This window comes from Macaca nemestrina, chromosome 7, assembly GCF_043159975.1.
Source record: "Macaca nemestrina isolate mMacNem1 chromosome 7, mMacNem.hap1, whole genome shotgun sequence".
Classification (NCBI taxonomy): Eukaryota; Metazoa; Chordata; class Mammalia; order Primates; family Cercopithecidae; genus Macaca; species Macaca nemestrina.
In genome coordinates this window covers 144,693,123-144,705,996 of record NC_092131.1, presented here as the reverse complement: position 1 = coordinate 144,705,996, position 12,874 = coordinate 144,693,123, and the positions used below count along the sequence as shown (strand labels likewise).

At 42.0% G+C, this 12,874-nt stretch overlaps 1 protein-coding gene across 4 annotated transcripts in view; it reads left to right on the top strand.

The window, feature by feature from the left end:
- The window catches only part of LOC105489700 (cingulin like 1), a 175,644-nt gene that overhangs the window by 76,427 nt on the left and 86,343 nt on the right, over window positions 1-12,874 (top strand). For all 4 annotated transcript variants that reach the window (XM_071066791.1, XM_071066790.1, XM_071066789.1 and 1 more), the window contains exons 5-8: window positions 2,038-2,139; window positions 2,684-2,832; window positions 4,227-4,362; window positions 12,657-12,869. In XM_071066791.1, coding sequence (XP_070922892.1) covers window positions 2,038-2,139; window positions 2,684-2,832; window positions 4,227-4,362; window positions 12,657-12,869 — 600 coding nt within the window. The remainder of the gene's footprint in view (window positions 1-2,037; window positions 2,140-2,683; window positions 2,833-4,226; window positions 4,363-12,656; window positions 12,870-12,874) is intronic.

Here is a 12,874-nt window from a genome sequence, read left to right as displayed (position 1 = left end):
ACATATGCCCTCCGCCACTGTTAGCATCCTGCAGCATGGGGTGCACCTCTCACAATCATGGGACCCACACTGGCACATCATTATCACCCAAAGACCGCCCATAGTTTACATTAGTGTTCACTCTTAGTGTTGCACATTCTACAGGCTTCTGACAAATGAACAATGACATGTATCTATCATTTAGTATCACACAGAAGAGTTTCACTCCCCTAAAAATCCTGTGTGTTCTGCCTGTTTGTTCCTTTCTCTCCCCTAACCTCTGGCAACCCGTAATCTTTTTATTGTTTCCGTGGTTTTATTTTTTCTGGAGTGTTCTATCGTTGGAATCACACAGTATATCACCCTTTCAGTTTGGCTCCCTTAGTAATGTGCATTTTTTGAACTGATAGTTCATCATGCCTTTTGATGAACTGATAGTTCATTTCATTTTAGGATTGAGTATTAATATTCTATTGTCTGATATACCACAATTTATTCGTTCACCTTTTAAGGGCATCTTGATTGCTTCCAAGTTTTGTCAGTTATGAGTAAAGCTGCTATAAACATTCATGTACAGGTTTTTGTGTGGACATGAGATTTCAACTAATTTGGGTGAACACCCAGAGGGCAGCTGCTGGGTTGTATGGTAAGAGCATGTTTAGTTTTGTAGGAAACAACCAAACCATTTTCTAAATTATCTGTATTATATTGCATTCCCACAAGCAAAGAATAAGAGTTTCTGTTATTCCACATCCTCGCCACCATTTGGTGTTGCCAGTGTTTTGAATTTTGGCCGTTCTAATTCGTATATAGTGGTATCGTTGGTTTGTCTGATTGTTTTTTGAGACGGAGTCTCACTCTGTCACCCAGTCAGGAGTGCAGTGGCATGATCTTGGCTCACTGCAACCTCCATTTCCTGGGTTCAGGTGATTCTTCTGCCTCAGCCTCCTGAGTAGCTGGGTTTACAGCTGTGTGGGCCACCACGCCCGGCTAATTTTTTGTATTTTTAGTAGAGACGGGGTTTCACCACGTTGGCCAGGCTGGTGTTGAACTCCTGACCTCAGGTGATCCGTCTGCCTAAGCCTCCCAGGGTGCTGGGATTACTGCATGAGCCACCCCACCCGGCCTTATTGTTGTTTTAATTTGCAATTTCCTAATGACATTGTCTGTGCTTATAAAATTTTACTGTGTGATTTGGAAATGGAGTCATGGAGAACCCAGGGTGAATGTGGGGCTACCTCCTGTCTTTTCCTTTGTAAGGATCATAACTCTGTGTTGCTTGCTTTTCAGTGCCTGCCAACAATTGTTTTTATATATTTTTGTCTAGCTTTTGGAGTTTTTGCTGGGAGGGTAAATCTGATATTTGCCACTCTATCATGGCAAAACAAGAATTCTAACGATCATTTACTAAGATTTGATTAAATTTATGAGATGCATTGGGTTCTATAGATTCAGAGGTGCATAAAACCTAGTCCCTGCCCCACAAAAGTTCATAATCTCCTGATGTAGTCGTTCTCAAACCACTCTTAAGAAACACTAAAACTAAATTGTGTTCTGCCATTAAAATAGAAAAAATGAATGTCTTTCCCCAATTTACTTACAAAAAGATTTTGTTGCTGATTTTTTGCTAACCTTTGATTTCCATGCTCTGGAATATAGAATGTATTATGGAGAGGCTTTTTAAGTTTTATTATCCTGAATTTAATGTATTACTGTTTTATAATATTCTACAGAATACATTACGGACTTCTAACAAATATGCCACCTGTGCAAGTTTTAGTCATATTGGACTAGTGTTGAGGTATCTGATGAAATGATGCCTGTGATTGGTAAATGCTGTAGAGTAAAGTTCACTGGAGTCCCAAGGGGACCAGCAACGTTAACTCTGCCCATCAAGTCAGGGAAGGTTCCCCGTGGGGGTTGATGTTTGAATTGGGTCTTAAAATATTTAGTGTTATGCCTCATCTGTTACTGCACTAATTATATTTGGAAGGGGAAGATAATTAAAATAAAGCACGCTGAACGTTTAAATTAGTATATCTTTGCAATTAATTATAGGCTTCTAATTCCACATCTGAAGTCAAAGATCTATTGGAACAGAAAAGCAAGTTGACCACAGAAGTGGCTGAACTTCAGAGGCAGCTTCAACTGGAAGTCAAGGTATCTGATTTTTCCTTTATGTTACTTTTTCCATTTCCGTCTAGGTTGATGAAGAATATTTTACATGCATTGGGATGCCCAGAGTGAAAGCCAATTTTTTTCCCCCCAAAAGTAACATTCCTCTAATCACTGAGTAAATTCCTGTGTATTTGGCTGCTGTTGTCCAAATAATTTCTTTTCTTTTTTTAATGTAACCAAAGCCTGTACAGACTGTTTGCTTAGACAGAGTAAAAGAAACCCTGTTGGATTTAGGCAGGCCAATGGGAAACTAAATGTATATAAAACATCTGAACTAAATCATAGAAATAGCAGAATGAGGTTTGGCTGTGTTTGTGTTTTCTTTTACAAGTATTACAGTTCATTAAATATAAATATTTGATGTTCTTTCTAGTTAAGAACTCCCATGCCTTAATTATATAGTTTGATTAAGTTGTTTAATAATGTAAGTGCAAAGATACGGAGTCTGCTTGTTGAGAAGTAGGCTTCTGTGGGGTTACGTTAATGTACAGTGGAGGTACTTTAAAATCGCACTGATTCCTGTTAGAATCAACAGAATATCAAAGAAGAGAGAGAGAGGATGAGAGCAAACCTAGAAGAGCTCCGAAGCCAACACAACAAAAAGGTGGAGGAGAACTCCACGTTGCAGCAACGACTGGAAGAAAGTGAAGGGGAGCTCCGGAAGAATCTGGAGGAGTAAGTTCTGGGCTGAGAGCCTGTTGCCCTTCCCAGGTTCTCTATGACATGTGGCTAGAACCTTTCTGTCCATTTAATACTACCCAGCCTTCCAAATATTTATAAAGGCAGCTGACTTTTCTTTTTCTTCCTCTTACCCTGGTAAAATTGTGAAGCTGGCGACGCATGTAGACTGATAAACAAAAACGTTAGTAATTCTTAACATTCTTTTTGCACCTTGAATTATGCCTTACAGAGTTTCAGCCCTTAAAGTGGACCTCCTAGCAGGTAAGTGGGAAGCAGGGCGCACTGAGTGCTGATATTGAAAGACAGAGTTCAAGGAGCCTGGGCCCAGCTTCTAAAAAGCATGCGTCATGTGGCCTCCGTGAGCTCTCAGCCTGTGCATTTTATCCTGGATGGTGCTGGTGTTTGCGATGGCTGCTTATACCTCCTCTGAGTCTACAGAGAAGGAAAGTTAGGTCCAAGATGCCCCTGCCATTGTGTTGTATTAAAATCTGTGGCAAAGGGATCGAAAACCAAGGTCTGAGAATCCACAGTGCTATGATGTCTTGTGGACACGACAGAAGCCTTAAGTGGAAAGTCAAGTGGGAATGAAATCTAGGGGGAAGTTCAAGAAAAAGAAGACATTATATAATAAAAGCATTTGATTGTCCTTGCAGTTTTGATGGTGCTGTTTTGCGTTTAAAGCAATCATAGAGGCTAACTGCAGAAAAGAGTTCAGTAAGAAAAATATCAGAAAATATAGGGTATAGTAAAAGCTTTACAACATAAAGAGGTATAGTAGTTGTGAGTTTGGTTCAGAGCAGAGTTTTGTAAACTTTTTTTCATCAGATGGTGATTATTTTAGGATTTGTGGGTCATAGAGTCTGTTGTACACACTCAGCTCTGCCATTGTATGGTGAAATGAAATGGCTACTCATAAATGAATGAACATGACCATATTCCAGTAAAACTTTACAATAACAGGCAGTGGGCTGAACTGGCCCACAGACCGTAATTTTTCCAACTCTCCTGGTCTAGAACACTGGGATAGTAGACAGTGGAAGGGTGGGGTGGCTTTAGTGGGAAATTTTTTTTTTTTCATTTCTTTATCTTCTACATTTAAATTCTAGTATCCTCCCATCTCCTTTTGGGGAGAAAATGTCTCCGTATAACCATACCCACTTCACTGGTTTGAGTTCTCATTTATCCTCTTGTTGGGCAATTAGACCATAGCCTAAGTTCTTCTCAGGCACCTTTTCAGGTTGGTGATTCCTTGCTCAGTGCAGACAGAGAATGGGGAGGCGTCTTGGGTCTTTAGAGACTTGTGTAAAGCTCTGGAGATCAGAAATCAGACTGGATGGAAATAAGCAGAGCCCAGGAGATCCTGTCTAATGGACTTCCTTCCTTGCCAGGCTATTCCAGGTGAAGATGGAACGGGAGCAGCATCAGACTGAAATCAGGGATCTCCAGGACCAGCTCTCAGAAATGCACGATGAACTGGACAGTGCAAAGCGATCAGAGGATAGGGAGAAGGGAGCTCTGATTGAGGTAAGTGGGGCTGTGGGGTCCCGTGATAAGACAGACCCCACCTGCCTGGAAAGATGGAGTGGCTGGGGTTTGTGCACTGCCAGCCACTGTCTGATGTGCACCCCTGCTCCACCTGTGCTCTTATGATCTGTGAGTCAGTGGATGCGCTTGACTCTCTCCTCTGCACTTGGCATTTGCTAATTATTATGGGTTTTTATTGTGTATTCTCTCTTCTCTAAATTAGATTATTATCTTGTTGAGGTATTAGATACACATGTATGAAATTATTAGAAAGCAAGAATGTTGGTTTTGAATATCTACATTTTTGGAGGAGGGAATAAGTATAATTGAGGGTCAGAAAAAGATAGGACTTTTCTGTCTGCACACATTTAGGTGATTAATGTTTGCGGTTACATTATCATCACCTGTATTCTAGCATAGTTTTGGAAACTACTTCTTTATAAGCGTGGTTTGTAGGAATAGCCCAACAAAGAGATGATATACAATTTAGAGCAAAGCCAACAACAACAACAACAAAAAGTCAAAACATAAAGGTTCTTTGTTAATATTTAATTTTCTACTTCCTCCCTCTTTGGGCTTAGGTGTTTCTCTGTCCCTTCCTTGGGGCTAGAAGTTTCTGACTCTGAAGTCCCTGGAACACTCTTTAAGTCTCAGTTGTCTATTGTTCTCTCACTCCTTTCCTCCTCCAGTGTTGAAATAATTCCCCAGGAGAAATTTTAGGTCCTACTTTTTAGAACTTAGCCTTTCTTCACCTGATGACTTGGCAGGAGCTCAGAGATGAGTGACTGTGACCACCCAGCCCAGGAGTTCTCATGAATCCATTTTTCACACGGGCAGAGGAGGGTGATTGTCTCTTCTGCGCACATGACCATCTCTGTGTCCCTATTCAGACCTTTTCCCCTGAGAAGCCCTCAGCATTGTTCCTTACCAACTGGGATTCCTCTTTTTATCAAATGATTCCTTAAAAACCACCACATTCTTGGTATTATACTGCTTCTCATGGCGCTGTTTACTCTCAGTGCTCAGAGTTACAAAGACGAGAAGATAGGTGTATTTGTCACTGAAATAATATTAAAACAACATAAAAGGAAAGTTTAAAAATGGGACGTACACATACTTTCCTAATACCTAAGCAGCTATTTTTGTTTCTAGAATTTCTGTTTGCCTCCCTGTCTATTGATAAGTTTCATCTACCCATCTGTATATAATATAGGGACAATCATGTCCCTACAGTTTTGATACCTGCTTTTAAAACTTAAGATGTCAAAAATGTTCTTTCTTGTTATTCTTTATATTCTTTGTATTTCATTTTTAGGAAGATAAACTGCAATATATTTAACCATTCTCCTACATTTGTTTTCCCTTTTTCGTCATTATGAAACAAAGGTCATGGGGAACAGTTTTTACATTTATCCTTTTACTACTTTAAAAATTGTTTCTAAGGATAAGTTTCCAGAAATGATGTCACTGAACAATTTATGGCTTTCAGTAAAAGTATAGCTTCATGAACAAATTTAAATAGAAGATTAAAACGTTGTCATATTCTGTGATTCCTTGTGTGGACATTTGATTGGTTCTAAAGGGGAAAGATGTTATGTTAGCTCGTGGGAAGTCTCTGAAGCTGCTGATTTTCCCCAATAACTGACAGTTGTCACTGTGAGTTGCCCCCTGATATCCCCTGTCCTTTCAGTTTCTCTATTTTAGCTCATTGACCTCGCACATTTTTTGTATCTTTCTTCTACTAGCCAGCTAATTCAAGAGCATTCACCTTTGCTTCTTTCCCCATTTCATGTCTAGCACAGTGCTGAGCAACAGAGCAAATGAATAAATAATTTTTCATATTTAAATTACTTTAAAAATGTCACCGTGTTTTAAAAAAGAGAATAATTCTGAAATGAACTGCATACTTCTTTTCCTCTTTAAACATACCATACTGCATATCTATTAACTGAACATCATTAGTTTATTGATTTATTTATATTGATAATAGGATAACGATATGAGACTATTTTGGTGATGTGTTCAGGCAGAGGCTGATAATGCGAGATACAGCAGCGGGCAATAGCACATGTTTTCTTAAACCTGTTCCTGATGTTGCTGGCTTACAGGTTGTTTGTCTCTTTCCCATAACAGGAGCTGTATCATTTACTGCTGCCTTTCTGCAAGATGAGTTAGGGTGTAATTAGCTTCCCTATGTCAAAGTGGGTTTCTCTTGCTCCAGAAAATCACCCTCTGTTTTTATCAATTTCCTTTGACTTGTCAGCAACACTTAAACTATGATCTATGGTTTCTGTATCACTAGTAAAATAGACCCTGTCTCCTTGTCACTTTTAATTTATTCTTCATATCTGAATAAAAAGTGACCTGGGGGAATTTGATAACGGAGTGTAGTTGTGGCCAAGTTCCCCATGGCATTTAGCTTGGAACAAACTCTTAACACAGTGAGCATTAAACACTTCTGCTTTTGAATGTTTGAAAAAGGTTGAAGGCCCAAGTTTTGCAAGTCCTGCATAATGGACCAGATTTTGCATGAAATGTCTTTTAATATGTCACATTTTGTTAAATAACACCGACCCCTGTATGCAATCAGTAAAGTAACATTAAGAAAGAATAGGCTGCTCTGTCTATGGAGTAGCCATTCTTTTGTTTCTTTACTTCTCTAATAAACTGGCTTTCACTTAAAAAAAAGAAAAAGAATAAAACAGTTTAAAAAAAAAAAAGAAGGAAAGGAGAAATAGAAAATACTTTGTTTTCTTAGAATAAGCCATAAAATTGACCAATTTTATTGACTTTGTTATTCTTAGTTAAATAGATGATTCTGAATTTTTTTTTGCCAGCTCAAGTTACAAGAATGATTATAGAACAGGTTTCCACCACTTCTTTGTCATGAATGCATTACCTTCCATTCTGAAGGTGACAGGTCAACGTGAGACAGCTTGCTAAGTGCCACGATGGTGGGGTTTTCTAATTATCAAATGTCTGCTTTGATGGGAGCCTGCAGTGCTGAGAGATGGGCCTCACTCCAGCAGAGTCTTGTGGTGTTTTATTCCGGGCATTTGCCAAGATGCAGGTACTTCAGTCTCATTAAAATAGTCTGGTTATAAAATTGTGTTGGTCTGAGGAGAGATTGTACTCAGAAAGTATGTCTCTAAAACTTCTTTTGTAACGATATTTTTGAACATTCTACGCATTTTTATAAAAAAGGCAGCCAAAAATATCGTGATTCTCACCAGCCGTGTGATGCTTCCTTGGCCATCCTTCTGGAACAAAAAAAATGACAGAATTCTCTGTCAGCTACCGTTGCTGTAAAACCTTTTATTTACGCTATCAGTGAGCATGGGCCAGAGATAGGGACCCTGTGGAACTTCTGAAAAGCACTTAATGCAAAAGAGGGTCTAGACTGGTGTCTTCCTCGTTTTGATGTGTCGTGCTCGTGCCCAGGTGGTGTGTGAAGTAAAGCTTTTTGAGAGCAAATACCTTGCCATTCTGGACATCCTGGTGCCTGCTTCTCAGTGCACATGGTCTTGGGGTGGTCATTTGCTGCTGCTGCTGCTGCAGAACAGCTGGTCCCATAGTGTGTTCCTTTTTCTCTTAGATCTCCATCTACCCGTTTCTTCAGGCTCTGATTGTGTTTCTTTGCTTTAGTTTAAGAAGGTGGACTTCCTTAAAGGGCCTTCCAGCCAAACACAGTGCTCTGTTTTGGTGGCATCTGTATGAGGCTGTTTTCATGCTGCTGATGAAGACATACATACCTGAGACTGGGCACCTTACAAAAAAAAGAGGTTTAATGGACTCTCAGTTCCCTGTGGCCGGGGAGGCCTCATAATCATGGTAGAAGGTGAAAGGTACATCTCACATGGTGGCAAACAAGAGAAGCAAGAGCCAAATGAAAGGGGTTTCCTGGCTGGGCGCGGTGGCTCAAGCCTGTAATCCCAGCACTTTGGGAGGCCGAGACGGGTGGATCACGAGGTCAGGAGATGGAGACCATCCTCGCTAACATGGTGAAACCCCATCTCTATTAAAAAATACAAAAAAACTAGCCGGGCGAGGTGGCGGGCGCCTGTAGTCCCAGCTACTTGGGAGGCTGAGGCAGGAGAATGGCATGAACCCAGGAGGCGGAGCTTTCAGTGAGCTGAGATCCGGCCACTGCACTCCAGCCTGGGCGAGTGGGACTCCATCTCAAAAAAAAAAAAAAAAAAAAAAAAAAAAAAAAGAAAGGGGTTTCCCCTGATAAAACCATCAGATCTCGTGAGACTTACTCACTGCCATGAGAACAGTATGGGGGAAACCACCCCTTGATTCCATTATCTCCCAGTGGGCCCCTCCCTCAACATGAGGGAATTATAGGAGCTACAGTTCAGGATGAGATTTGGGTGGGGACACAGCCAAACCATAACAGCATCTAATGGATGAACTCCAGTGTGACTGTTTGCTTTTTAGCCTTCTTGAGTGTGTGGTTTTGTGGTCAGGTCTGTAGTGCCCATAGTGAAGGGAAAGGGCATTAGGACCCATCTGGGTCCCATTCTTGACTCTGCTGCTTGTAAGGCCGTGTGATCTTAGGCATGTTAGAGTCTCAGAACTTCGTCCGTTTATGGAGAATAGTAATCTTCATCTCCTTGAATATCCATCTCTCTGGATTGTTAGAAATGCTCAGCACAGTTCTTATGATGCATGAGGACCAAATACAGTCAACTTTCCTAGCTCTCGCCACTCCCAGACAGCCAGTTTTCCCTTGTTTTCTTTAGTTGGAGTCCACAGAGAGGCAAGTTGACCTCTAATGGACGAATACTTACATTTTGAAGTTTATGTATTTTTCTCTTCCTTCTTTGATTGATATAATTAAGCCCCGAGGTGATGGAGTGAAGTTTTTGAAACCTCATGTACCTTTTGGTTTCTACTCTGGAAAACTTCAAGTGCTACTACGTGATATGGCGAGGTGTAATCTGATTGGATTTGTCCTGCACAGTCCACTTAAGCGACAGCCCCAGCCATAGATAACAGCATGTCAGTGCAGAATGGACCATAAAAACTTCAGTCTTGACATGCATTGGCGGCAGCACACAAAAGGCAACACAAAACACAGAGATATGCTGGAAAAGATAAGTGTGGGGAGAGGAACTGTCTTATCGTCCAAACAATTGAGAAACGTGTGAGAGTAAAAGCAGGAAACAGGGGTCAGAATCACAGGGCCTGCACTGAAGATGCTGGCAGGAGGTTCCAGGAAACCCTGGGGGGTAGCCGGAAGCAACAGTCATTCAAGAGAGACTCTGATCTTCCTTAAGAAGGGGCTGGGCAGCGGCAGCAGGGCGTCCTCTTTGATAAATATCAGGACGGGGTATATTTTCATAAGATCTCTGTGTTTGCTGCTTTGAAAGAGCCAGAGCTGGCCTTGTTACTTGCATGGGTCTCTTGACATTTCGTCTGAGCTTGTCAATGCCTGCTAGTTAGATTCTCGATGGGCAAAATTTTAGTCTGTGCAATGCAGCCCTATCCTGGGATTGTAGAGGTTCCTCTGGTTCAATGGAGGTGCATGTCCTAGAGAAAAAGAAAGAGCTCTCGTTGTCAGTTATCCTTAAATCAATAAAATGTTTCTTCCCTCATCAGGGACACACTTTTTGAATGGAAAGTAGCTTATCATTTCTGAAGCCTTGGGTCTCCAGGTGGCAGCCATGCCTCTGATTCCCCAGGGGCTCCAAGAGAACAGGTCCTGCCTGTTCTTATGCAGAAGCCACAGGTGAAATAACTGACGAGTTTAGAATTCTGACATCTCCAGACACCCGTACTGCACTTGTTTATTTATATCTGAACAGATAAGTGCTCCCAATATTAATCTATGCATCAAAAATACAATAAATCAGATCTGTACCTGTCTTTCAAGAAGGATAAATAGGGAAGCCAAATGCAGATTAGAAAAATGATTAAAATATATAGAATGTAAAATAAGAAGTATTAAGTACTGTGAGAAGAACAGCTAAAGTGAGATGGGTATTCAAGAGGGATATTCAAGGAAGACCTCTTGGAGGAGGTCATACTGTATCTGGGTCTTCAAAGATTTTCTGAAAGGCAGGGAGAGGTGGGCCTGAGAAGGGAAAAGAGCACTCCAGACAGAAGATGCTGCATGGATTGCCTTAGAGGCTGTAGGTGAGAGCCTGGATGCGGGGAGCAGCTGAGTGGCTATCGTAAACCACCTGCACAGGAGATGAGGAGGGCTTTACCCAGGGAGGTGATGGAAAGGATTGAAGATGTTGCAGAACTAACTTTTTGGTTATGAGAAACCAGGACGAGAGAAAAGTCAAAGTTGCTGCCAAGTTTCTGAGCTTGAGTGCTGAGGGGGCAGGTGGTGCTTTTCACAAGAGCAAAGAACAAAGGAAGAAGGAAGGAAGGAGCATGATGAATTCTCTTGAAACTGTAATCCTACTGAATCTGAGGTGTCACAGGTCACCCAGATGGGTGCATCTAGCAGGTCTTTGAATGTGTTAGTGCAGGTTTGAACTCTGAGAAAGGTAAGAGATAAAAGTTTAGGAGTCATTTACATGGAATTAATAGTTGGAAAAAAAAAAATGAGCTTGCTAAAAGAGAGTAAAGAATGCAAAGTTGCATTTTTGGAGATCATCATAGATTTTGGGAAGAGGGAGAGAAAAGCCAGAAAAGACTATCACAGAAGAAGCAGCCTGAGGGAAGAAAACAGGAGTCTGTGTTATCTTGGCATTCCAAGAAAGAAGGGCATCTTAGAGAGACAGGAAGGGAGGATGAAAGAGGGGTAAAGAAAATTGACGACTGGGAAAAGGCCATCGGATATGATTAAAGGTCACAGTTACCTCAGAGGGGACTGTCTTGGTAGAGTAGGGACAAAAATCATACAGCAAGAGATTAAGGAGTGAACGGGCAGTCATGAAGTAGAGGCAGTGAACAGAAATTATGCTTTCAAACATTTTGATGGTGAAGTTTGGCAGGTAACCAAGATTCAAGAATGTGGATAGGAACAAAATGGCAGAAAGAAAAGACAACTGTATTAGTCCGTTCTCACTCTGCTATAAAGACACTACCTGAGACTGGGTAATTTATAAACAAAGGAGGTTTAATTGACTCACAGTTCCACATGGCTGGGGAGGCCTCAGGAAACTTACAATCATGGCAGAAGGAGAAGTAGGCACCTTCTTCACAAGGCGGCAGGAGAGAGAGTGAGCGAAGGGGGAAAAGCCCCTTATAAAACCATCATATCTCGTGAGAACTCACTATCACAAGAACAACGTGGGGAAAACTACCCCATGATCCGATCATCTCCCACAGTGTCCCTCCCTCGACACATGGGGATTGTGGGAATTATAACTGGAGATGAGATTTGGGTGAGGACACAGAGCCAAACCATGTCAATAACTGATGGAGTGAAGACTGGGAGCAGGCTGGCAGGGGACAGTGCATTCTCTGTGGAGGGACTCTGGGTGGAAGAAGGCCTGGAGTGTAGAGGGGTTGAGGTGGAGAGGGAGCCAAGGTGCCCACGTCTTTCTGGCTGAGGGAAGGGCAGAAGTGTCTGTGAGGGTGAGTCCTGAGCTGGAAAACTGAGAAGGTCTGGAACAAAGATGCTGGAGGAAAAGGAACGCCGAGCCTTTGGCAGGACACACTGGGCTCAGGTAATGTGATTTGTAGTGGAGCCTGTTGCCCCAGCTTTGTGACCTTCCTCAGTAATACTTGGCAGTTAAGAAGGGGAAAATGTGAATATTGTGCTCTGCTCAGATGGGCAAATGAGATAGAAGAAAAACAGGCAAAGTCGTCCTGAGTACGAGGAATGTGGATGAAGGGTTTGACCACACTGTGTCCCAGGGGATGTGAAGCACCCAAATCCTGAGTACGAGGAATGTGGATGAAGGGTTTGACCACACTCAGGGTCCTAGGGGATATGAAGCAAGGTAGGCAAGTTGGCGTGTCCCCCATGAAGCAACAGCACACACAGGGCAAGAGCAAGGGCAACAGATCACTGTGCAGAAGTGAAACGAGATGGAAAATACAGACGTATTTACCAAAGCAGTGAAATTTACATTAGTTTCCCCTTTCTCCCTCAAATTCAATCAAATCTCCAAGAAGCAAAGACAGAGGAATCCAAGGGAATGATGTCTTCTGAGAAATGCAGGGGAAGAGGAAGAAATGGTTTAAATAGGTTTGTGGGATGAGAAGGAGAGAGTGGCAGGGCAAGGTGAGATGGCCGTGCCTATGGGGACTGAACTGAAGGGGAGATACGGGGCCTCTCAACAAGATGTTTCATCGTCACCTCCTCCCTTCATGTTTCTTCTCTCTAGGAGCTCTTACAGGCAAAACAGGATCTTCAGGATCTGCTGATTGCCAAAGAGGAGCAAGAAGACCTCTTGAGAAAGCGAGAGCGTGAACTCACTGCACTGAAGGGAGCCCTGAAAGAAGAGGTTTCCAGCCATGATCAGGAGATGGACAAGCTGAAGGAGCAATATGATGCTGAGCTGCAGGCCCTGAGGGAGAGTGTGGAAGAAGCAACCAAGGTGAG